Source organism: Fusarium tjaetaba (assembly GCF_013396195.1).
Source record: "Fusarium tjaetaba strain NRRL 66243 chromosome Unknown NRRL66243_c0000062, whole genome shotgun sequence".
In the NCBI taxonomy this organism is placed as follows: domain Eukaryota; kingdom Fungi; phylum Ascomycota; class Sordariomycetes; order Hypocreales; family Nectriaceae; genus Fusarium; species Fusarium tjaetaba.
The window spans coordinates 178,361-201,807 of record NW_023501258.1 but is presented as its reverse complement, the minus strand read 5'-3'; the positions used below and the strand labels follow the sequence as shown (position 1 = coordinate 201,807).

General features: G+C 49.9%; 8 protein-coding genes across 8 annotated transcripts; 4 read left to right on the top strand and 4 right to left on the bottom strand.

Moving 5' to 3' along the window:
- Positions 1-93: 93 nt before the first annotated feature.
- On the top strand, positions 94-1,543 carry FTJAE_3134 (sterol regulatory element binding protein; the record flags this gene model as incomplete). The annotated part of the gene is made up of 3 exons (XM_037349399.1): positions 94-204; positions 290-613; positions 662-1,543. The coding sequence occupies 3 exons, from the start codon at positions 94-96 to the stop codon at positions 1,541-1,543; spliced, it is 1,317 nt and encodes a 438-aa protein (XP_037209822.1).
- Positions 1,544-2,362: 819 nt separating this feature from the next.
- Positions 2,363-4,464, top strand: FTJAE_3133 (GTP-binding protein 2; the record flags this gene model as incomplete). Its single annotated transcript, XM_037349398.1, has 5 exons — positions 2,363-2,407; positions 2,460-3,003; positions 3,055-3,243; positions 3,297-4,094; positions 4,142-4,464. The coding sequence occupies 5 exons, from the start codon at positions 2,363-2,365 to the stop codon at positions 4,462-4,464; spliced, it is 1,899 nt and encodes a 632-aa protein (XP_037209821.1).
- Positions 4,465-4,935: 471 nt separating this feature from the next.
- On the bottom strand, positions 4,936-5,539 carry FTJAE_3132 (small nuclear ribonucleoprotein; the record flags this gene model as incomplete). Its single annotated transcript, XM_037349397.1, has 4 exons — positions 4,936-5,036; positions 5,190-5,226; positions 5,276-5,365; positions 5,417-5,539. 4 exons carry the CDS (start codon positions 5,537-5,539, stop codon positions 4,936-4,938), a joined length of 351 nt encoding a protein of 116 aa, XP_037209820.1.
- Positions 5,540-5,956: 417 nt separating this feature from the next.
- Positions 5,957-8,086, top strand: FTJAE_3131 (uncharacterized protein; the record flags this gene model as incomplete). The annotated part of the gene is made up of 1 exon (XM_037349396.1): positions 5,957-8,086. One exon carries the CDS (start codon positions 5,957-5,959, stop codon positions 8,084-8,086), a length of 2,130 nt encoding a protein of 709 aa, XP_037209819.1.
- A 479-nt stretch (positions 8,087-8,565) lies between these two features.
- On the bottom strand, positions 8,566-10,677 carry FTJAE_3130 (uncharacterized protein; the record flags this gene model as incomplete). The annotated part of the gene is made up of 2 exons (XM_037349395.1): positions 8,566-9,963; positions 10,018-10,677. The coding sequence occupies 2 exons, from the start codon at positions 10,675-10,677 to the stop codon at positions 8,566-8,568; spliced, it is 2,058 nt and encodes a 685-aa protein (XP_037209818.1).
- A 3,171-nt stretch (positions 10,678-13,848) lies between these two features.
- Positions 13,849-16,609, bottom strand: FTJAE_3129 (uncharacterized protein; the record flags this gene model as incomplete). The annotated part of the gene is made up of 2 exons (XM_037349393.1): positions 13,849-16,380; positions 16,430-16,609. 2 exons carry the CDS (start codon positions 16,607-16,609, stop codon positions 13,849-13,851), a joined length of 2,712 nt encoding a protein of 903 aa, XP_037209817.1.
- Positions 16,610-17,162: 553 nt separating this feature from the next.
- On the top strand, positions 17,163-20,639 carry FTJAE_3128 (ELG1-like protein; the record flags this gene model as incomplete). The annotated part of the gene is made up of 1 exon (XM_037349392.1): positions 17,163-20,639. One exon carries the CDS (start codon positions 17,163-17,165, stop codon positions 20,637-20,639), a length of 3,477 nt encoding a protein of 1,158 aa, XP_037209816.1.
- Positions 20,640-21,017: 378 nt separating this feature from the next.
- FTJAE_3127 (uncharacterized protein) lies at positions 21,018-21,695 on the bottom strand (the record flags this gene model as incomplete). The annotated part of the gene is made up of 1 exon (XM_037349391.1): positions 21,018-21,695. The coding sequence occupies one exon, from the start codon at positions 21,693-21,695 to the stop codon at positions 21,018-21,020; it is 678 nt and encodes a 225-aa protein (XP_037209815.1).
- Positions 21,696-23,447: the final 1,752 nt, after the last annotated feature.

Here is a 23,447-nt window from a genome sequence, read left to right as displayed (position 1 = left end):
TTTTTGCCCTGTCTCAAGTAAGCGAGGCCCTTTCCGGTAACTCCGGCGAGATGCGTCTTGGCTAATCAGTTTGCTCTCATGGAACAGGACACAATGGCTGTAAGAGGTGAAGACAAGACTGGTAAAGAGATGCCAGTGAGACAGCGGAAGGCTCACAAGAAGTCTCGTCTCGGATGTAAGAACTGCAAACTAAGGAGTGTGAAGGTGAGCTGATCGGCTGCAACTCTGTCCACCAACTCCGTATCTCAGTCATACGCTTCACATCACCTCAGCGCTAACATCTTATCAGTGCGATGAATCAAAACCATCATGTAAACGTTGTACTTCATCAGGCTTCGTCTGCTCATTCACTGAGTTATCCCCCTCGTCCTTTCAACTCGCCCACCAGAGCGCAGGGCCAGTCTTCTCAGTCGTCAATAAGTCTCTCGGTCCTATCAACCCTGGTTTCAGAGTCCCCGTCATCCAGCCTGTAAAGGGCGGTGCCGGTGAGATTATACTAGACGATGCTGCCCTGGCGGCCATTGAGAGGTTTCGACTAAGGACAGTGTTCTCTGTTGGTACACAGAAGACGAGAAGTGTTTACAGCGAAGGCGCGTTTCTGCTAGGATTGAAGGTGAGTATTCGCCAATTCCTTTTTCGTATTTGACACTGAAATATATAGCATCCTTTTCTCATGCATGTCTTTATTGCTCTGGCTCTTCTTCATGATCAGCATCTAAACCCCTGCCAAACATCTTCTCACCGTACAGCACTCGCCTTCCACTGGTATCAAGCCACTGCCCTCTTCCACCGCCGTCTCATGGCAGCAGGGTCGGCCCGTGATGTGTCAAAACTCTCTGGCTCTGAACGCGACTCCCTCTGGGCTTCAGGAGCTCTTCTCGGCGCAGCTTCGATGGCCCTTTTGGATGCTGAAGACGTGTATGGAGTATGGCCGCTCAAGAAATCCGACTCTCTTGATCTTGACTGGTTGAGAATGAGTGACGGGAAGAAAGCTGTATGGAAAATCGCTGACCCAACGAGGAAGGATAGTATTTTTCATCAGTTGCTCAAAGAATGGGATGGCATCCCTGATGGTTCTAGGCCCATCCCGCCCGGTGCCCTTCCGACTATGTTCTACGAGGCCTTTGACATTGGGCCGTCTTCTACAGCTCAGAACAACCCATATCATGTGGCTGCGTCGCTGCTCGCACAGTTACTTCCCCGAAGGATCGATGATAATACAGTCATCCATTTTCTCACTTTTTTAACGCAGCTGGACCCGCGGTATAGAAAGCTGCTGGAGGAGAAGGACCCCAAGGCTATGGTTTTGCTGGCATGGTGGTATACCAAAGCAGCGGCGCACAGCTCATGGTGGATGCAGAGGAGATCGGTGGTAGAGGGGCTGGCGGTCTGCATCTATCTGGAGATGAATTTTGGGAATGAAGCAGCTATTCAGGAGCTGGTGAAGTTTCCAAGGCGTGTATTTCATGCCTGTCGTGGTAATGGAGGTTCAATGCCCGTGCAGGACAGACAGCCTTTGATAGCTGGTGTTCAGGCGTACTAGTTAGACTAGTACGCAGGATAAGATGATAGACTCGGAGCATTCCAAGTACAACTTCTTATACCTAAGATAGCTGCGAAATAAGGCTATTAGCTGAGTCATTACATCTTTGCTAAGCCTGTGTATATTGCCCTCCAAAAGCTTTAATTAATTGGGAGCTTTCAGTGGACGAGCTTGACATAGTTATGTCGTGGAGATGTCATAGTCTAAGCTTTGAGCCATAGCGCTTTTAGAACCCCGATAGATGAATGCGGCTTGAGACGCCATCCAACCGATTTGGTCTCAAGAGGCCCGTGCGTGCAGATTGAGCTCTTATCGATAGACAGAGTAGTGTGGAGTGCTCTTTGAGTAGAAAGAAAACTTCTAATATTAAATTTGGGTACTAAAATAAACTCATCTAAAGACTTGCACTGGCGCATTGAACATGTCTAATCATTTTCATCACGTAGAAAAAACGTCCTATGTTTTCTTGCTACCCCTTGTGTGCCTGCCGGCGTTGAGTAACCACCCGCGCATCAGGTGCTACCTTTAAACTTATAACTTTGATTGTCTATGACTCTTCTGAATTCAAAACTTCAAAACAGTCAGACCGAGACGTGGCGCAGCTTTTTTGAGAATCACTTTCAATTATTTAAATACTTCGCTGGCCTTCAATCTCCCTGATCACTTAATACTCCATACCATAAATCGCATGACATCACCAGGGGAGGCAAGCCATCCTTCGGACTTTTATCCTAAACGACAAGAATACTTAAGCAACTCAGCATAAGCTTACGGGAGCCTTTGCTGAGTTTATTTTGGCATCTTACAAGTCTTGTCATAATGTCGACGAAGCCATTAGCGCACGAGAAGCGCAAAGGCGAATCGGTTCGTCTATCTTTGGGATACCCCGATGTCTATACTAATGCTTGACATATAGGCGCTCAGCGATTTCGCGGATTATGTAGAGCAACAGCAGAACTTACGGTACCCGACCGCACGAACGACAACGGCGACGGACGCAGCCGAGATAATAGACACAAATACCGAACACCACGAGGAGCTCGATGAGCTATTCGATAACCTCGACCTTGCGGAATCAGCACCGCGAGTGCCTCTCAAGGACCTTCTGCTTGGATCAACTGAGGACAAATCGAAGCAGTTGGAGGAAATCCTCTCCGACCGACTAGATGAGGGATTCGGCGAATGCGTTTTCGAGATCGGATACGAGAATCATGGCGAGTCGATGAACCTGACCCTCGATCAATGGAATCAGGCGTTCAAGACACTTCAGGAAGCAGCAAAAGGAGTGCGCGCCGACTGTGACCTGTTGTTAACCAAGAATGTCGGTGGCGACCTCGAGGCCCAGAGCACTACCGACAAGCCTACCAAAGACAAGAGCTGCAGCGGCAAGGTTCTGATCCGCCAGAATCCCGCTACAATAGAGGATGTGATTGAAACCCGGATAGCGGTGGTAGGGAATGGTGAGTTATTCCAACATCTACCTGCTTAGTACCACTATTGACACATTGTAGTCGACGCAGGCAAGAGTTCTATGCTGGGTGTGCTCGTAAAGGGAGATCTTGATGATGGACGAGGCAAAGCTCGCGTCAATCTCTTCCGGCACAAGCACGAAATAGAGTCAGGACGAACCAGTTCGGTTGGCATGGAGATAATGGGCTTCGACACTACGGGCAAGGTCGTCACCTCTGACACCCCTGGGCGTATGTCAAAGTGATTGTTAACTGGCACGGATGGCTATACTGACATTCTACAGGCAAATTGTCTTGGGAAGAAATTGGCAAGAGGAGCGCAAAGGTCATCACCTTCACTGACTTGGCCGGCCACGAGAAGTATCTTCGAACGACAGTATTCGGGCTGCTCTCGAGCAGTCCAAACTATTGTCTTCTGATGGTGGCGGCGAACAATGGCCTTATTGGCATGAGCAAAGAGCATCTGGGCATTGCTCTGGCTCTCAACGTCCCAGTCATGGTTGTCGTTACCAAGATCGATATCTGTCCTCCCAACATTCTGGAGCAGACATTGACCCAGATCACCAAGATAATGAAGAGCCCCGGAGCTCGAAAGATACCAACTTTCATCAAGACTCGTGAGGAATGCATAAATACAGCGACTCAGTTTGTCAGTCAACGGATATGCCCTGTCTTCCTCGTCTCCAACGTTACAGGGGAGAATCTTGATCTGGTCAGGACGTTCTTGAACATTCTTCCCCATCACGGACGCTATAACTCGGATGCTCCATTCGAGTTCCACGTCAATGACACCTTCTCGGTTCCTTTCTCAGGTACTGTCGTGTCGGGCATCATCAAGTCTGGTGTCATTCATGAGGGCGACAATGTTCTCATCGGGCCTGATTCTTTGGGCCAGTTCACACCAACCTCTGTCAAGTCAATTGAACGTAAGAGGATACGAGTCCCCGCTGCATCGGCTGGACAGTCTGCTTCTTTCGCTTTGAAGAAGGTGAAGCGCAAGGACGTGCGCAAGGGCATGGTACTTCTGCCCCGGGTCGAAGGCCAGGTGATGCCAAAAGTGCACCGCGAGTTTGTTGCAGAGGGTAGGTATTCAGGGCAATTCCACTATGAGCCACACTAACATTGTCAGTTCTTATTCTCTCACATGCCACTACTATCAAGACCAAGTACCAGGCCATGCTTCACGTCGGCCCTGTCTCCCAAACCTGTGCCATCATCGACATTGACCGAGCGCTCATTCGCACAGGAGATCGCGCAACTGTCGCCTTCCGCTTCGTTCAACGCCCTGAGTATCTTGCACCAGGTGACAGACTCCTGTTCCGCGAAGGCCGCACAAAGGGTCTTGGTATTGTCAAGTCTGTTGGATACGACCCAAATCATCCATTGATGCCCAACAAGGACGGAGAGAAGGATAAGCAGCCCATTAACTCCGAGGTTAAAGTAGGTGCTTGAAGCGCTTGTGGGAAACCGCCATAAGGCATCATGCCTACGGCTGTCACGATACCATGTAAGGACAAGGGTATGGCGTTTTGTTGTTTTCTAAGACTATTGAATAGTCTAGTTGGTCGCGATATGCTGTTAGGTCTGTCTCTCGTTACTGTAGCGTTTATTCAAATGCATGTATTGCTAGAATGGCATTTTGATTTTTAAAATGCCATGAAGAACCACAGTTTCACCAAGGGGTATCCTGAACTAGACAATAAATTGTGATATGCCGGTGTCGGAAGGCTGTATTGGATGCGAACTAGACATGGGCTTTTGCATCAATCTTTTTTTGTGATATCAGTGCTCTATCTAACTAAACTTTGAGCTAAATCTGTCAGGGTGAGCTTTCCGGCAATAGGAGCCACTTGTTCACTTCGCCTTGGCTTTTGCTGGAACAAAATGTGGCTCAAGGGTTGTGATGCTGTAAGATATTGAACCCTAAATACTGGTATCAAGACAGCCTTGGGCTGCTGCTTTCGGGATGCTTTGAGCAGCTTCGTGCCTCAGGCTGTCGTATGACGCAACGGGAAGAGTTGCTTCTGAGACAGCGTTTGCACATTTGAGTGAGTGCAGGGTGTTATGGTTCTTTGTATCCCTTCTAGTTAGAACGGAACCCCAGGTGAGATAAGGACAACACTATCGCCTAACTTGACGTTAATATGTAGAAATGACCAAACCTCAGATCGACTCACCTCTCACAAACAACATCTCAGATTTCCGGCTGATAGTCTGAATTTCAGTTAGAATCGACTCAGATCAGTCTCAGAACCCCGCATACCTTGAGTTCTTCATCGTCATCGTCCTCATCCACAGTGTAGATGGTCTCCTCGACTTCTCCCAACACCAGATTACAGTGACTGTCGTAAGCCTGTCTATGGTCAGCATCTCCTTGATCAAAGTAGTCACAGGCCTAACTGACGTGTAGCTTTCCCTTGAGCTCACGGTCTCCTCGAAGCTTGACAAAGACAACCTCGTTGAGAAGGAGTCGAACAAGGTCGAGAGGCTCCGAAACGTGATGAGGCTCTTCGCCTGTGTCAGCCATGGTTGTTTGTGATAGTTATTGACTGGGATAGGTTCGTCTCGGTGAGTGTAGCTGTGAGCTGGGCAGGGCTGGGCTGGGCTGGATATGCAGCAAGGACGACTCAGTGAGAAAACGGAATTGGCAGGGTTGGGAAATCCTCGGAGAAATAGCTAGGTACGTTATGCAGTAAGCCACAACGGCAGCGAATGCATCTAGGCCATACTTTACCCCATGTTTTGATGCAGTTAAGCAGTGCGGCTCATATGTGGTCCTTCCCGATTTGGGTTACACGGCAGCCAAAGACCCCTCCCCTCGCGTTGAAAGAGGAGGTGTTAACACGTTCAGTTACATCCGAGGCCTTCCACCTTCATCATCTTGCCCGTCTTTTATTTCTCTCATGTTTTTGTTTTTTCTGTTTTTCGCGACAACCTCAGTGCCATGCTTTGGCGACATTCCCTCCTAAGACGGACCCGTCTTGATCCCTCATCGACATCTCCACTCGCTTTCGCGCTACGGATCTATGGTTCCTCGCTAATACACCAACGACCCGCTGAGGTGGGTCGAAGACGATGGTTAGCATCAATATCTCCCTGGGTTTCAACCTCGACTTCGACTTTTGCGCATCATCGAGGCAATGCACCACCAGGCGAAAACTCTACCCACCGTCCCACGCCTTTGGACGCACTGCTCAAAGCTATACGATGTCAAGACATTGGTCACATCCTCCCAACCTTCCAAACCTGGGTCCAATCGTTGGTCAACGATGATGCTGAGGTCGCCAACGCAGCTCTTCAAGAGCTAGCGGGGCTTCCTGTTGCAACATTCTCTGAGATTCTTCGAGCACTTGACCCCGTTGCAAACAAACATCTCGATGTTGCACACGATATCGCCGTCTCTCCTGGCGAAATGCAGTTCACCAACGCACACTTCCTTGTAGACAAATTCGGCGTACGGTACCAGCATCGCTTTGTCCTTGACGCGTTGAAGATTGTTTTCAAAGCTCGTCGTGATGGAGGCCGTAACCTTGTCCTCTCTGACTTCGAGGTCCTTATCCGTTGCGCCGGCGCTGCTGGAGATTTGACAGATGTTGCCTACTTTTTCAGTGCAATGCAACGCGACGGCTTGGGATCAAAGCGCAGCACGAGAACTTGGAACGAGTTCTTCAAGGCTCGCTACATGACCGATCCTGTTTACTACCAGTATCACCGACAGAGAGTCCTTTATAAGCCTCGTGAGGGGTACAAAATATTTTTCAGGATGCCTCTCAACAATCTTAAGCGACTGGAAAGTCTCCGACACAGCCGGAACGCCCTTGGGATGACCCCTTTCAATCGTCAACGGCATCGCCTATGGGCAGATAACATGTTATGGAAACGCAAAAAGACAGGTTACCAAAGTTACTTCGCGCATTGGCGCCGCAGCAAGAATTCTGGTGTTCTACTCAATGAGGAACTGCTTTGTACCACTCTGATTGCATTCGCTCGCAGTGGCTCGTTCCAACACATACGAGGCATTGTCCTCAAACGAGGTTTCGGTATCGGGCTAATAGAAGACAAAAATACCGGCACCTTCACCATCAATGGTTCCAAGGCGTTTCGTCCGGGCAATCCACGAGCTCCCACTGAGCGTCTGCTGAATGCTATCGTCGAAGCATTTGGGTCCATGATGCGCATTCGGCTGGCATGCCAGCTCCTCATCCACGTCTCTAACGCCTACCAAATACCCATTCCACGCGAAACATGGTGTAATCTCCTCAACTGGGCCTATGTTTGTGGAGTTAAATCAAATCAGCGTCAGCGTCGGTTCATGTATTTCTTTCCTCCCTCTTCAAACGTGACTCCATCAACGTTTACCGAGATTTGGGAAACAATGACTTCAGAACCTTACAACGTCGAGCCTTCGTTCGAAAACTACATCGTCTACATCAACTCGCTTATATTCAAACAGGCCTTCAGTTCGGCATTGAATATGATACGCGACCATGCTGTTCCACATTACCGTCAGCTTGAGAAAAAGCAACTACAAAGCGTGTTTGACGACGTTCTCCAGGAAGCCTCGGAGCCCAGCCACAGCCGCCGAACAATCGAAACACAAAAGGAGCACGCTTGGTACCAGATCGCAAAATGCCTGGAAAATCTGCTCAGTGCCGCTTCCAAGAACAGTCGCCAGCGAAAGGGCAACTTTGCAACCACTGCCATACCACATATCATCACAGAATTCAGCGAATTTCTACACGACCAGATACGCTATCGTACCTCCCAAGGCTACGTATGCCTGGAACGCTCAGTCGAGTTGCCACGCTTCAAATGGGTTACATCTTTACGAACAACACTGCCTCAGTTAAAGGGCGGTGTGGAAACGCAGATGATGGTGAGCAAGGGCGCGGTTGAAGAGGCTGAAACTTACGAAGAGCGCAAAGAGAACTGGCCCAGAGACCCCGAGATGAAGATCCTCCAATGGAGGCGTAAACCGCGGGCGAGACCCCGTGCGAAGGGGCCTGCGCCCGAGAGGACAGCCGTGGACAAGTTGGAGTGGTGGAAGAATTTAGAAGATGAGTTGATGGTGTAGATATAAGGTAATGGTTATAGACCTAGACTATAGTCATCTAGATGCCATGCATCATAGACTTAGCGTAGCGAGTCAAGAAGCATTTGTCTTCACTTAATAGGTGGTTCATTCGTCAATCGTGGTAGTCAACTTGACATAAGCAAGGATAGCAATTGATAACAAAATATGATTCATAACTGCTATGTTCTGGTGTCATCTTATCGTGGGTATCTAATCCTGCCATAGTCTCCTGATAGTCTCTGTCGGAGACATACATGCCATCCGTGGTATAACTACATACATAAGTTCCAACAAGGTATACAAAAATGTCAAACTCTTTTCCTTTGTTTTCTCTGTTCCCATCTTGTTCTGTGATCCAGTCCATCTTACAATTGGCTTTGTTACATATCCAAAAACGCAGCACGGAAACCAAAGTTATAGTAAGGAAATGACAAAGGGAAGTGAAAGGGTAATTTGATACGGAACCAGCCCGTTAAAAATCAAGATGCTGCTTCAGCGAGGACGCTCAAAAGGCTCACTGCTGCACCGCCAATGCCAACAGCGCCAAGAGCTTCACCCCATTTCTTTTTTCCTTGAGGGCGATCTTCCCTCCTGGTGCTTCTCCTATCGCGATCTCTGTCACGATCCCGCTCACGGTCGCGGTCACGATCACGATCACGATCTCTCTCGCGATGGTACCGCTTTCCGCTGTCGTAGTAATAGTCGCCGTGTCTATCGCTTCGTGAGTGGCGATCTGCACTATCAGAGTATCTTCGCGAACGTCGCGATGATCTGGTAGGGCTCTGTCGCCGGCGCTCACGATGATGATCATGATCACGATCACGATGGCGATCATCCCTGTATGATCGGAGACTTCGGGCGTCAACCTCGTACGGCTCTGGGTCGAAGCGCACGTGGTTTTCGTTTTTGTTCTTGAGAATTGGCTTCGGCATTGTTGTGCTCGAAGGAGATGTCGGGTTCTTTGTGGGAGGATTGACGATATACGGATAACTCTTGGTTCCTTTCTCATACGACTTGTCTTCCTCATCGTCTGAGGTATCGGTCTCGTCAAACACTCCGCTATCATCATCATCGTCTTCCCGGCTACTCTTCGAATCGCGCCGCTCAGAGTGGTGGTCGTGCTTGCGAGGCGGAGGACCACGTCTTGAACGAGCAGCTCGACAGGCAGCGCTTTCACGGGCGAACTCAGACACTTGTTCTCGAGTCAAACGGCCCAAGATTGCAACGTAGTCTGGGCGAGCTTCATAGCGCACGCCAGCTCGTTCAAGGACTTCGGGGCTAACTAGCTCCCGTCTAATTCTGGTCCACTGAGCATCAGGAGGAATCTCATTACCCCATCGATCAGGTGCAAGCCGAGGAGCGCTGCTCCGGGGACTGCTCCCGTAAGAGGGGGGCCTGCTACTGATAGAATGAGGCATAGGGGGCATGGAGCGTGGAGACGACTCAATGTGGCGTGTGATTGGGGAACTCGATAACTCTGGAACATCTGGCAAACTGTTTGGTGGCATCTGTCTATGTCCAGGAGACAAACTGTACTGGTCGTTGCCCTGGACAGTCAGATTTGCCATTCGCGTGTTGAAGTTATCCATGGCGAGGAGATCCTGGGTCGACACCATTGCCATGGAGTAGTCAGATTCATTGTCTCCATCTCTTGGGGACGATGAAATAGGCTCTCGCGCGGTGTCGCTGTTTGACCGCCCTCGCCCACCAGTGATAATAACGGGTGGGTATTTTCTGTAAGGACTACTGTCGAGCTCTTGGGGCGAGGTGGGCTGTGATCTTGCTTCATGCTCCAAGAGACCTCTCACGGTGGGATAGTTACCACCGTACTGGTTCTGAACGGACTCGAGCTCGCGAACGTATGCTCGTAGAACATCCTGACGCTGTGTTAGTCGTAACGATCTACAAGGGAGATTTTGATCAACACGTACTTTGTGTTTGCGTAGCACTTGGGGGGAGAACCCTTGAGCTTCGAGCTCGATCTTGAACTCACGCCAGAGACCATCCTCGTCTTCAGTAAAACTGCCCTCGTTGCGGTTTCGGAATAGTTTAGTGGCGATTTCGTCAACCACATCCTTGATTTTCTCAAGTCCCTCTTGGCCTTCGACAACCCTTGCGGGTCTGTTCTCGGCATGCAGCTGAACGGCGTCGAGAAACATCTCTACACTGGTCTTGTCCCCAACCAGTTTATGCTTGATGATGGAGAGTTCCTGGTCGCGCTGGCGCTCATCTTCTGTCATAACAGCGCGGCCATCGCCATACTTATCTAGATGACGCTCAAGTTGACCAAGGGTGAATTCACAGTCATCGACGAGAGGCTCGAGCTGGCGACTGTAGACGGACGAGGACGAGGACGAGGACGAGGACGAGGACGAGGACGAGGACGAGGACGAGGACGAGGTTTTGAAAGTGCTGAGAACAGAATCTTGGTCGGCTGCTTCGATACGCAGATGTCGCAGGGCTATATGTAGATTTCTAACCGCAGTCGCGACTTCAGTAAATGGAAGACCTGATTGTTTGGCGCGAAGATAGAGGGTTCGAGCGAAGGCATCGAGGGCATCGATGCGTTGGACGGTTGAGCCGCCGCTCATGGCTTGTTGTTTGAGCTCAGGCGAGCTTTGATAGCGATGTTAAGCTAAATGTGTAATGTAGTATAATATAATATAATTTTTGAGTCGGCGTTGGAGAGGTTAAGAAGAGTGGGCTCTCCCGAGTAGTTGTTAGTAAGGTATCGTAGAGAGAGCTGTGTTGTCAAAGTGCAAGAGTTGGGTGGATGGATGCCAAGTAAATAAAGGCAGGTAAATATGGATATATTTTTCAAGGATAAATAAGAAGAGAGCGGCAAGGAAAGTAGAAGGGTTGGGACGGGAAGAAAGGGAAGATTGGATGCTACAGTAGAAGAAGATGGAGGGGATGGTTTATCAGGTTATGGATCCATGAGATGGAAGCCCAGTCCAGATGAAGGTTGGGGGGAAAGAGGTACAAAGACGTAGGTAGTAAGTATCCGTTTGGCTGGAACAGGCACGCGGAAGAGGCGTAGGAGCAGAGAGAAACAGCCGTCACTTGATGGAAGGGTAAGGTAGGGAATGTAATGTGTGTGGTGGGTGTGTAGATTTCGGGCTTAGACAACCGTAATTGTACAGTGAGTGACTGTACAAGCGGTGATGTCCAGTCCATCTAATGGTGGGTGACAGTACTGTAGTTGGGTACCTGGCGAACCGTCCTCGTGATTAGACGCTCCAAGTTTCTGGTGGGCAATTGTATGTTCCTCAGTGTTGCTCAGCACGATTACTCGTGTGACGGTGATCTCACCGACTCATCCTCGTGCTTTGAATCCATTTCATCTCATCTCTTTTCTTCCATCTCATTGTTGTCTCCCAGACAGAGAAGAGAGAAAGTTCCTCAATAATGGGAATAGATAGGCCCCTGTAACCGCACCCTAATTCCGGGGAGCAGTGGGGAATGGTCCCCGGTCTTTGTCTTGCCCTGGGTCTAGTGACGTAGGTAGCCGCTGTCTACGCTAGCAGCCTTACATCATCGCTTGTGCATTTGCAAGGCTGGTCTCTGGAGATCTTCTGTCGCTGCAGGGTTCGCGACTGGAATTTGATGCTTTGAATCAGGTAGATCGCCAGCTGCATCTATGTATGTACCTATGGCCACCCTCTAAGTCTCAACCTCTCGTTTCAGTTTGATCTCTGACGCTCAAGTAAGTAATTGGCTCTATCCATTGTTTCGCCGTATTTTTTGTGATTTTGCCTCTTGGGTCTTGTACTGCGCCACCCGCTCGGCAACGGGGCGCAACGTGGGGCATTCTCGTAGGCCTAAACTGAATTCATTTAGCGGCATCAAGAAACTCAGGACAACCTAGACAAGACGAAATGACGAACTGAACACAAACGGTCGCAGGGTCCCTTGACTTTACCCGGAGAGGGGACATGTCACTACAGTCAGTACCTCATGTACAAGAGGGTGATCAAGTGTTTCAGCTTGGTCGACTCCTGTCTATCATTTCATCACCAGTTTCCTTAATAAACATGTACTTACTGTACCTCCCTCGGGCCTCAAGGATCATGGCTTGCTTTTCTCCCTTACCTGCTTGCTTGCTCACTGCTGGGAATAACTTGAGATACAGTACATCATCGGTAAAGGCCGACATCATCATCATCATCATCATCATCATCATCATCATCAGTCACGTCTTCGTACTCGGCCTCGGCCTCTTGGCTTATTGCTACGTTGAGTCTCTAGGCTCTCGGCTTTCTCCATTTGTCATCCGTTTTCCTTCTAGAACATGACTAAAGTTTCGCAATGCGCTCCTCATTCGCCTCTAGTTTATGTCCTCGTGAGAATGTCGCTTTTGCTGCAATTCTCCACTATCAATGCAATGGATGCAATGGGTTCTTACATCTATCTCATCTCCACCAACCGAATGAACCGAAATCGATCTACAATGCAGGGCTTGCATCCCGTAAAAATAAAGAAAATTGTCTTCTTTTTTTTCTCTCATATCTTTTCTCCAACTAATGCATCAATGTTTGCCTGATTCGATTCATGTACTCCACTCCTATTGAACACGTCCTCGGTTACCTGCAGCCTTTCTTTCAAGCCGTAACTATCATCTGGTACATAGTTCGGCTTCATGCATTAGCTACACAACCCTTCCATGCCGGCAGTGCTTCCGCGATGAGCTTTGGCCCATTTCCAGGCTGTGCTCGTAAACTCAAGGCCAACAACACTGGACTTGGGTAAAGAAATAGGCAACCATTTGAGAGAGAGAGAGAGAGAGTCTCTGACGCTGATCGATAGTCATACAGACACCTACTTTCGAGGCTTTGATATCCGATTGTACTAGACTGTACTTTCGGGTCTCCATGATATACGCGGTGACTCACTCCTGTAAGAGATCAGCACGTCATGTCCCAGAGAGCCAATGGTTGATGAACACCACCACGCTGGCTGCACGTAACCGCAGCGCAGGGCTTAACGAAAGGCCGATTCCCTCACAATCCATGGATACTTGCTCGGTCCTCAGCTTACACTGCATAGGTATTCGGGTTCCACAGCCGCTCAATGGTACTCTGTGGCTCGTCGCAATATCCCGACGTCTCTGAAACACTCGCGACCAGCAACCAGAATTATGCGGCTGCCTTTTCTCAAAGCGAGTAGTTATTGCATTGCATGTCACGCAGTAAGCAACTTCCGTCGAGCTTGGGTTGCACGTTTCTGTCCGTGACGCCGAGATTAAACCATCCTTTCTTTTGATACGCCTGTCTCTATCTCTCTGCAACTGCATCGGTAGATGAGATGCCAAATGCAGCCACCGAACTCTGCCTCTGCTATGCTGACCTCACAAGATCGCTGTAAACAAACATCTTTTGTCTGATAACCCAAAATCTCATCAACATGTGATCCTAATTAACACATCAACACCCACCTACCCACCCCCCTCTTGGCTCCAACGTGCGCCGTGGGTAGCCGATCGATCTCCTTAGCTTCGAGCTCTGCCCCGCGTCTCTTTCTGCTTCACCACCGTTCCTGGGCGTAGGCTCGCCTATGTTCTTCCAATAAACTCTTCGAACCCTGGAACCCCTCCACCGTAAGCAAGGCCCTAGGACTAGCTCCGTTGGCGTCAGAATGAATACTGCGACTTTCAGCCGCATACCATGTGGTATCGCAGACCGGGAACGTGCCTCCAGGTGAGAGCCTCCGTAGCGCATTCTTCTGGTTGCCTTCTTCGAAAACCTTCTTTTTTCTCCATAACTCTAGATCGCTAGCTTCTCGAGTGAGTATGCCTCCACCTTGCGGCTGATCAGCTGGCCTGTCTCTCGGGTGCTTCGCTGCACCACTTCGCCGCCCGACACAACCTTGCTCTTGGTTGGCAGTTGCTTCGTCTTGAGGCCCAACGGCAGCATGCGAGATTCCTGACCCTCCAACTTCATGGGAACTGGGTTGTTTGTGTTCCATGATGGTCGGCCGGCGCCGCTCTTTTGAGATGCAAGGCCGAACCGGACTGCCTCGCCAACGATGCCGTTGAGGTACACAGCCTCCTCCAGACCTTCGAGAGCCGCAGTCACCTCAAGCTTGAGTGCCGTCAACAGGTCGCCTGTCTCAGACTTATCGCTTGAGATGGCATCGTTCAACAACCATCCTCCAGCGCCAACGGCATCAATACACCGACCGAGAAGGTCCGAGATCAGAGTGATCACACCGTCTGGGGGCGGGTCGTTACCCTCGGAGTCAAAGCTGGTTGGGTCGATGTACAGCGATGTCCACGCACCTCGGACAAGTTCCACTCGTAGGGTGTAGATTAGCGACAAGATCTCCTCCGTCTTGAGCGTAGCTCGGATGACCTTGACTGTGTTTATAGCTGGGAGCCGCCATAGCTTAGCGAAAGCCAACGTGAGTCCCCTCGAACGGCTGCTGCTATCATCTCCGAGGTAGTACTCCGTGATCGCAATGTCTCGCTCAAGATCGTCAAGGTCCATCTCGTAGTTTTCAACCCCGTCATGTGCCTCATCTTTCAAAAGCTTGCTGTTAGCTGGCTTCTTGGGATCAGGGATGAGGTCAAGATTGAGCATCAAAGCTCGGATAGCCAGAAGTAGCTCCAGTTCGCCAAGTTGAGTAGCTTGAAGGTAATTCAACACCAGCGTCATGGATGGGTCAGCATCAGTCAAGCTTGTCAGAAGGTCCTCAACAATGGTTTTGCTGTCGAGGGCTTCCACATCCCATTCTTCTCTGAATGCAGCCTTCAAGTTTGAGAGGGTCAGGTGCCCAGCAACAACCAAGTAGGATGTGACGTTGGTGTCGGGCAGGATCAACTGCAGCTTAGGTCGTGATTCTGGTGCTTCGGTTGTAGAGATGGAAAAGGTTCGCCCAATCGCATAGAGCACCCAGCGTCGATCCACAACAGCGTAATGACAGCCTCCTGTGTGCCACTCCCATTCAGGGAGTTCCTGGGCGTCCTTCTCCTTTGCTTCAGTGCTCTCACTCGTTGATCGAAGGCCCACGCGAAATCGCTTGCGTAGGAGACCTTCCCACTCCCCAAGGTCACCGTTTGTAAGATGCGCATCTGCAATTTCAAGCTCGCTGCGAAGCTTACTCATATATTGTTCAGTCATCGAGCCAGGCACATATTTGGAGAAGTCTGCTGATAGCTTTTCTGTCTTGGCCTTCTTCGCTGGGATTTCAGTGGCAGTTCCACGACCAATAGAGTCAATCAGAAGACCCTGTTTGCGTCGCTTGCCGTGGTTCTTGGGGGGCTCAATCTGGATTGAGACCAGGACGTTGTCAATCAGAGCCACGGCTAGCTCCTGACTTCGCAGGTAGCTAATTAATTGGCACGACTGGGGCTTCTCATCCTCCTCAAGGACCTCGGAAAGATCAAGTGGGGCGTTGGCATGGATGGATCTATACTGGTGGTTGTAGAGACCGATCGACTCGAGTGAGCATGACAAGACAAATGGTCGAGACAAACGAGCGAAAGAAACTGCGTTCTCCATATGCACCACAGACTTGAGCTTCGGAACAGGAGTTGTAAGGTCGTAGATATTGAGAACGCCTTGTTGTAGCTGCATGAGCAGAGCCGCTTGCACATCAATTTGGTAGGTAGATTTATCAGTGCCACGGGGCGAAGGAGTACCGATGGGAGCGATCTCGAGAGGTGATAGCTTCTGAATGTCAGAGGTTGTTGAAGTGCCTGCGGCGACAGCGAGAACAACCAAGTGACGGCTCTCCTGGCTCTGGCTCAACGTCTTTGACACGAACGCAACCAGCTCCGGCTCAGAAGCAGGTGTTTTAGGGAGCGCACTGAAAATCTCAGGCTTATCCTTGAAGATCCCTTCGCTGAACTCGGCAAGTGTGCCCGAGGTAACGTAGTCCACCTCGAAGCTCTCGATCTGAGTAGCGATAGCATCCTGCAATGCTGACTTGGAAGGTGAGGTCCATTGGATCGCCAGGGTTTCGGAAGAAAGTGAAATGAATTCTCCGTTTTCGCAGATTGCAATCACATCGCCAGTACTAAAGGTCTCTGACACACTGGAAGAGCATGTCAAGTATCGAACAGCTGAAGACTTGAGAACGGGGGAGACGGTCGTTGTGGAGGTAGTCTTGCCATCCTGGTGGACGACATCCTTAAACAATGTGATCTTTTGGCCACTAGAATCGCGAGTAGAGATATATGTGTATCGGGAAACGTCGTTGGAATCAGCTCGTCGGATCCTAACCGAGTAAGGAGCACAGGTAAAAGATTCTTGAGGAGGAATAGGATAAGAAGTGATCAATCTCGAAGCCGGAACCTGCGCAAAGTCAGCAATAGCCTACCCAGAATCTGGTGAAAAATCATACATCGTAGATGCTAATAGTTTCTCCATCCACACCAACAACCAGTTCTGTCCTCTTTCTCTTCTTCTGACCATCGCGCAAACCATAGACCTCCCGCGCAACAATGCGACCTTCAGTATGATCCAAAGGTCGGGGGAGGGTCGCCAGCACAAATGGCTTGTGTATTCTATACTCGGAAGCCATGGTGACTACGGTACCGTAATGGTGAATTATACCGTGGGCTGAAAGAGATACAATTCGTTGTATCTAGACTTTCGACCTGCACTTTTTTCCTTCGGCGATTAACAGGTGAAGCTTCACAAAAAAAAAAGTTGGAGCGGGCCGAAACAAGTTCCGTTGGTCGGGATCAGTGGGTCTCAAGCGCCTGCCACCAAAAATGATCCCTGACGTACCTAGAAGAAGAGAAGGTACGTATCTAGCGCGAATCGACGCGTTCAGTGGTTTCTACCATTTCCATTAACGCGTACCCTGGCTAAGCTCTTTATTCAATTATATCCACGGGCAACGCTTTCAGTTCATTCTCATCACGACAAAGGCTCGCCTCGCATTGGAATCTTTTCTCTATCACTATAAGATCCTACTCAACTTTGTCTCTTTCTCCCATCCTAAGAATCCATATTCCGGTGTTACATTCGTGAAATGGTGGTTTAACGTTAAGCTTAAAGGTGCTTAGGACATCGAAATCTCAAACTCATTGCATGTTGACGCCGCAACTCTCGCAGCTTTCGACGCATCAATGGGAACGGTCTTGGTCGAGAGGATGGCCCAGGAAGGCATAAGGGAACCTGAGGTGAAGAAAGTCCATCCTTTCTTTACTAAAGGTCCTGCTGCCGACGTTGCCAACCCCCCGAACAGCGCAGAATCATCGCCGAACGTTTTGAGCAGCGAAACTCCTCACGAAGACGCTGAGCCAGCGCCAGAAGTTCCAAACAGTAGAAGACGTCGAAAGGCCGACGCGTCCCTTCCGCATGATGCGCCTGTACCGAAGAGACCACGACGAAAACGCCGAGGCGATGCAGCTTCAAGCAACTCGAACGCGACTATTGAACAGAGTCTTGGAATCAAGCTGAAGGAGTCTGTCTCTACCAAACCCGAACCCGAACCGACCAGTATCGCATTTATAAACCCCACCGAGACCACTCCACAATCCAATCCTTCCAGCAATACAAATCCCAATGTCAAGGGCAAAGTACTAAAATGGAACCCAAAGACAGGGACATTGGGATCGCCCCCAAAGCCCAAGTCCAAGAGCCCTCCATCTCGAATTGTGTGCATGAAATATGGACGTGACGAAGCCAACCGAAAAGATATGGGGGATAAGATAACCCAGATCCTGGAAGGCAAGATATTGTTTTCACCAACACCACCAAAGAGAAGAGGAAGGAAGGCAAAAGAGGACTGCATGGCCAAAATCGAGGATATGTCAAAGACTACACACCCATTTTTTACTGGGAAGGCAAAGCAAAGCACGAAAACGGAAAGCCAATCTGCTACCAAAGGGCAACCATCTTCGACACGACAGACTGTATTCATGTCCACGCCAATGTCTCCTAAGAAGCCTCGCAACCCATTTATCGTGAACAAGCAACCCCCGCGGTTTGGCGTCAAGACTGGCGTAACCAGGGTGCCTGGAGCTATGCAGCCTCTATGGCCAGCGAAGGGAATGGCTCATGTTCGTGGCTTTGATCTCGAGCTTGATCCTGCCTCATTATCATCCGGCGAGCATATGGTTAAAAAGTCCAAAGGCTCTACTGTCACAGTCACCCCCGACGAGTCTGTGCTGGACAGGTTCTGCGCCAATATGGGTATTGCTGCTCTCCGAGAATCACTGCCTAGGAATCACGATAATTTTGAACCCGCGCCCAAGGAACTACGAACCCCTAGCCGCCACTTTGAAAGTGGACGGAAACTTCAATTACGGGTCCGGTCAGAACTCAGGACCCTGCGGATGGCGAGCGCCGTCGAGAAGGATGATGCGATAATGTGCGACACATCCGAGGTCTCTGCAAGAAGAACACACCCCGCAGTCAGCCGGCTATACGAAATGCTTGAGACTAGCCTTTCTGCATACGATAGATCAACCTGTGAATCTCTGGCCTGGACGCAGAAGTACGCTCCAGCTGCAGCATCAGAGATCCTCCAGGCTGGAAAAGAGGCCCTCCTGCTAAGGGACTGGTTACAAACATTGAAAGTTCAGTCTGTAACTACAACAGCCGATAATACAGTAACCAAGGGAAAGTCCAAAATAAAACCAGCGCCGAAAAAGAAGAGAAAGAAGGATGAGCTGGATGATTTTATTGTCAGTAGCGAAGAGGAAGCAAACGAGATGGGTGAGATCTCTGAAAATGAGGACGACTGGGCACCTGCCGGCTCAGGATTGCTGAAGAAGACAGTCGTTCGAAATGGCGACTCCGGAATGGAGCAGGGAAGACTGACGAATGCGGTGGTTATCAGTGGTCCTCACGGGAGTGGTAAGTCGGCAACGGTTTACGCAATAGCCAAAGAATTGGGATTCGAAATATTCGAAATCAACTCTGCAAGTAGACGAAATGGCAAAGATATCTTGGAGAAGGTTGGCGACATGACACGGAACCACCTTGTTCAGCAGCATCGCGCAGATCCCGGTTCTGGAACCATGGACGAAGATGAGACTTCACGGGATTTGAAGTCGGGGAAGCAAGGCACGATGACTGCCTTTTTCCAAAAGTCGAGAGTCTCCAAACCACCGGTCAAGAAACCCGCCGAGGAGAGGTTGCCCGAAACAGCAAAAGCCAGCTCGGCTAAGAGCCAGAAGCAGTCATTAATTCTGCTGGAAGAAGTTGACGTCTTATACGAGGAAGACAAGCAATTTTGGGCAACACTGATGGGAATGATGGCCCAATCGAAACGACCATTCATCATGACCTGCAACGACGAAAGCCTGGTGCCTCTTCAGAGCCTTAACCTCCATGGCATCTTCCGGTTCGCACCTCCACCTATGGATCTTGCTGTCGACCTCTGTCTTCTCGCCGCAGCTAACGAAGGGCACATTGTACGACGCACAGCTGTTGAGGCCTTGTACAAGTCTAGAAATAACGACCTCAGGTCCTCGCTAACAGAACTCAACTACTGGTGCCAGATCGGGGTCGGGGATCGCAAGGGAGGGTTCGACTGGTTCTGCCTGCGATGGCCCAGAGGGACCGACCTAGACGAAAATGGCGATGTAGTACGAGTGCTGAGTGAGGACACTTACTGCAAGGGCCTAGGTTGGTATGGCCGTGACCTGATCGCTACCTGCCCTGATCCATTGGAGTCAGAAGAGGAGGCAATGAAACAGGCATGGTATTCCTGGGCATTAGACATGGGCGAGTGGAACACTACACTGGATTTGCCGTCATGGGCCGATGGTGTCTCCCAACAAGCATCGCAACGAAGCCAGAGGCTTGAGGCACTTGCAGCCTTTGATGAATTCTGCACCTCAATGAGCGATGCAGATCTATTGACAAGCGGCACTTTAGGGATCAGATTCCAGGAGATGATCGACCCGGAACTGCCTGAAATACCGGTCAAGATGCGAGACGATTTCATCATCGGAAGCCGTCTTCTTGAGGCAGACCCCAAGGTGATGCAGTCCTCACCCAGTGTCAACCTCTCCTTGTCTCTTAAATCCCTAGCAAGGCAAAGCCTTATGCATGCTTCACCCACACTCAACACTGCCAAGACACTCCTCGAACCACTCACGGAGAAGCGAGTGGTTGAGTCCCTGGGCCACTCATTTGAGCCTCAAACCGCGCCGCTGAGCCGCATGGACCTCGCGTGTGCATTCGATCCTATTGCCATAAATGAGAGGTTGTCGGCGGCCAGTTATCTTGACCCATCAGTGTTTGACAGGACCACAAAACTCATCGTCCTAGACGTGGCGCCATGGGTACGCGGGATCGTGGAGTTTGACAACACCCTGATGCAAGAGCGGCTCAAGCTGAGTAACCTCCTAAGCGAGGGGGGCAAGCGGAAGAGGATGCGCACGACACGCAGCGCATATTCAGCTATGGAAGGGGGCGAGAGGAGAACTACACGTCGTGAGAGGTACTTTGGAGACACCCTCAACACGGTCTTTGTGAGACGTACCGCCGGCAAGGGCTGGCATGATGCTGTGGAGAGGACAGCACCAAGGGAGACAACAGCAAGCCTACCCAACAGTTCACCGCCGTCCTCGCCAGCATCGAGCATTTAACGAGGGCAGAACCCTGAGTGGGTTACGCGGTATATACTAAACAAACGCGAATTGACTTGGAAGGATCATGATACATACGCATATAGGTCGGCAAGCTTGGTTTTGGGGGAGTCTCCTACGGGGGGTTGCATGGCACAGTCTCAGATTACGCATATCATAGAACACATTTTGAAAACATATATTTATAAAGCAATCCCGTGTGTATCGGAACGCCGTATCATTGTCTCGTGTAGCATAAAAGTCATAAAAAAATGTCAGATAAGACTCAACCAACTCCGTTGCAATACAATTCAATTCCAGCCCGACCTCCCAATAGACATGAATGGCAGCAAAAAAAAGAAATGGGTGTATGAAAACTCATCTCGTTGCCCGGCTATGTCACCACTCAGGATGCATTGGAGCAGGCTGAACGACGGTCCTCCTCCGTTCAGCATAGACTGGTTGGGCCGGAGTATAGTGATCATCAGCAGGATATGGCAATCGCTCAGCAGGCTGCCTCATCCTCTCATACTCGGGCCGTGGCATCCGCTCAAAGTCCTGAGGTCGCCTACGATCAACTTCTTCGTAGTAGACAGCATCACCACGACGTCGAGCTGTTCGCTCGACTACACGCTCACCATTCTCGAGCGAGCGGCGACGACGATGGTGAGGGCGGTCTGAGCGGTGATGCTTGGAAGAATGCTCCCAGTCCTCATGATCGCCGTAGAGAACACCCTTGGGCCAGACCTTGTGGGCTACAACGGCAGCGACACCAATACCAGCTAGAAGACCAGCCGTAGTCTTGAAGAGCCCATGGTGATGATGGTTGTCGCTGCGCTTGGAGCGACGAGATGGTGATGGTGAGCGTGAGCTTGATCGAGACGAGAGTCTTGCTCGTGATTTAGAGCGGGATACCATGCGAGATGAAGGTCTCCCACGAGGTGCCTGTGATCGACCACGAGAGGGTGAAGGGATACGGCTCCTAGACAATGGCGATCGGATGGGAGATGGGCTTGGCATTCTATCATGGACAGAACTGCGACGTTCAAAGGAACCAGAGCGAGGAGAGTTCTGCATGATGGGCCAAGACTCGCTAGTGCTAGTGTCGGTAGTGATCTGTATGTATCTGTGTGTAAGCGTATGTATGTATGTATGTATGTATGTCTCACTTGATATGAAGTTTCAAGTGTTATATAAGTCTCGGTAAGACTCAGGGCACAACCAACTCCAACGGCAAGATTTGTGCCCGATTGGGTTTTATTTGTTGTTACTTGGTGATCTGAAGCAAATTTTCTTTCTGTTGGACAAGGACCAGCGTTCTAACGTGGGAGAGTCAGAGTCAGTCCTCAGTCGCGCCAAATGGGGGTTTCTGTAAGGATTGTACCTGAAGCAGGACCCACGACTCAACAAGAAACTAGTTAAACTGGAATTTGTCTTGCAAGCACTTGGAAGACTCTGGTATTTTTCACTGTGTTGAGCTTCAGGTGCTGGTGCGTGCTTATAAAGACCTAACAGGGATGTCCCTGTTGATGAGGACTAGGTAGGTTATGACGTACAAGAAGACGGGAACACGACGGGGCTATCACGATGAAAGGAATTAACAATTGCTCTCGGGGAATGGAGATCATCTGAGGGAGACACTGTTCGATTTATGTATGAGTAAAATACCCCAGACCGATAAGTTACAGGTCAGTGGCTTAGACGATGTTGTCGATCTCTTTGAGGGATAAACATGCGGGGAGATATTGATAGGTGAATGAATAAATGAGAGACGAATTGATACGAGAGAATCAATCAGGTCCAGACCAAGAGTATAAGCCCTCTTGAGCAATATAATATAACTCGCATGCCATGTCTCTTTTCCATCTGCCGTCCCTCTCAACGAGGCGAAGCAGGATTTGAGGATTTGATCCCATTAGTCCCCCCAGATACGATAGAGTCTCTCTTCACTGCATCTGCATCGTAAACACCCCCTGTTTATGCACACGACGTCACACTACAAGGGGTCCCCCAATGCCGCGGATCCGACCACTCACTCACTCACTCACTCACCCACCCACGCCTCTTGTGGCATTCATCCAGTCTTGTCATTTGCTGGCTGGTAATCAACTGGGCGATATTCCATTCGTGAGACTGGGACTGAGACTGAGCGGTAAAGTGCAGATTCTTGATGAGTTGGCAATATCTCTCTCGTCTTACTCAGGCATATTCACGTCTTGCCAATTTGCACTTTGCGTGAGATGTCTTTGTGAGGCTGCTTTTTTGCAGGGCTAACATAAAACATTCAACACGGGTTCCTACATAAGGCGTTCGAATGTGCAAGTGTCGCCCGGTTACTTTGTCTCTTATATATTGTTAGATATAGAGCGTGCTCTTAACTGTGCTCAATGTGCTGATTACCCTGCAATGTCACAGCCAACTCTCACCTGAGACGAGTCGAATAAGTGAAGCATTTAATGCATTGCTAGGTAACAGCATCGAGGTGGTTATTGGAGTCGGGCAAAAGCTTCCTGGTGTGTTTCAAATATCGACATGGCCCACGTTAAGGACTCTGATTGTATCAGCATCCGCCTTATGGGCTTATCGGGCGTCTTCATATTGAGTCTTTGACATACACATCCTCGTCACCTTGTGATAATCTCCTCATTCGAGAACATGGACGTTTTGACTCTCTTAACATACATGTGGTGACTTTATTGGGAGTCTTGAGACGAAGGTCCTGTGCATATTGGGCCTCGGTGAAGCAGCGATAGGCATGAGTACCACATCAACGGGCATGATGTAGATGTTCTCTATGAGTTTAATACTCATATTTCACTATAGTGGGCT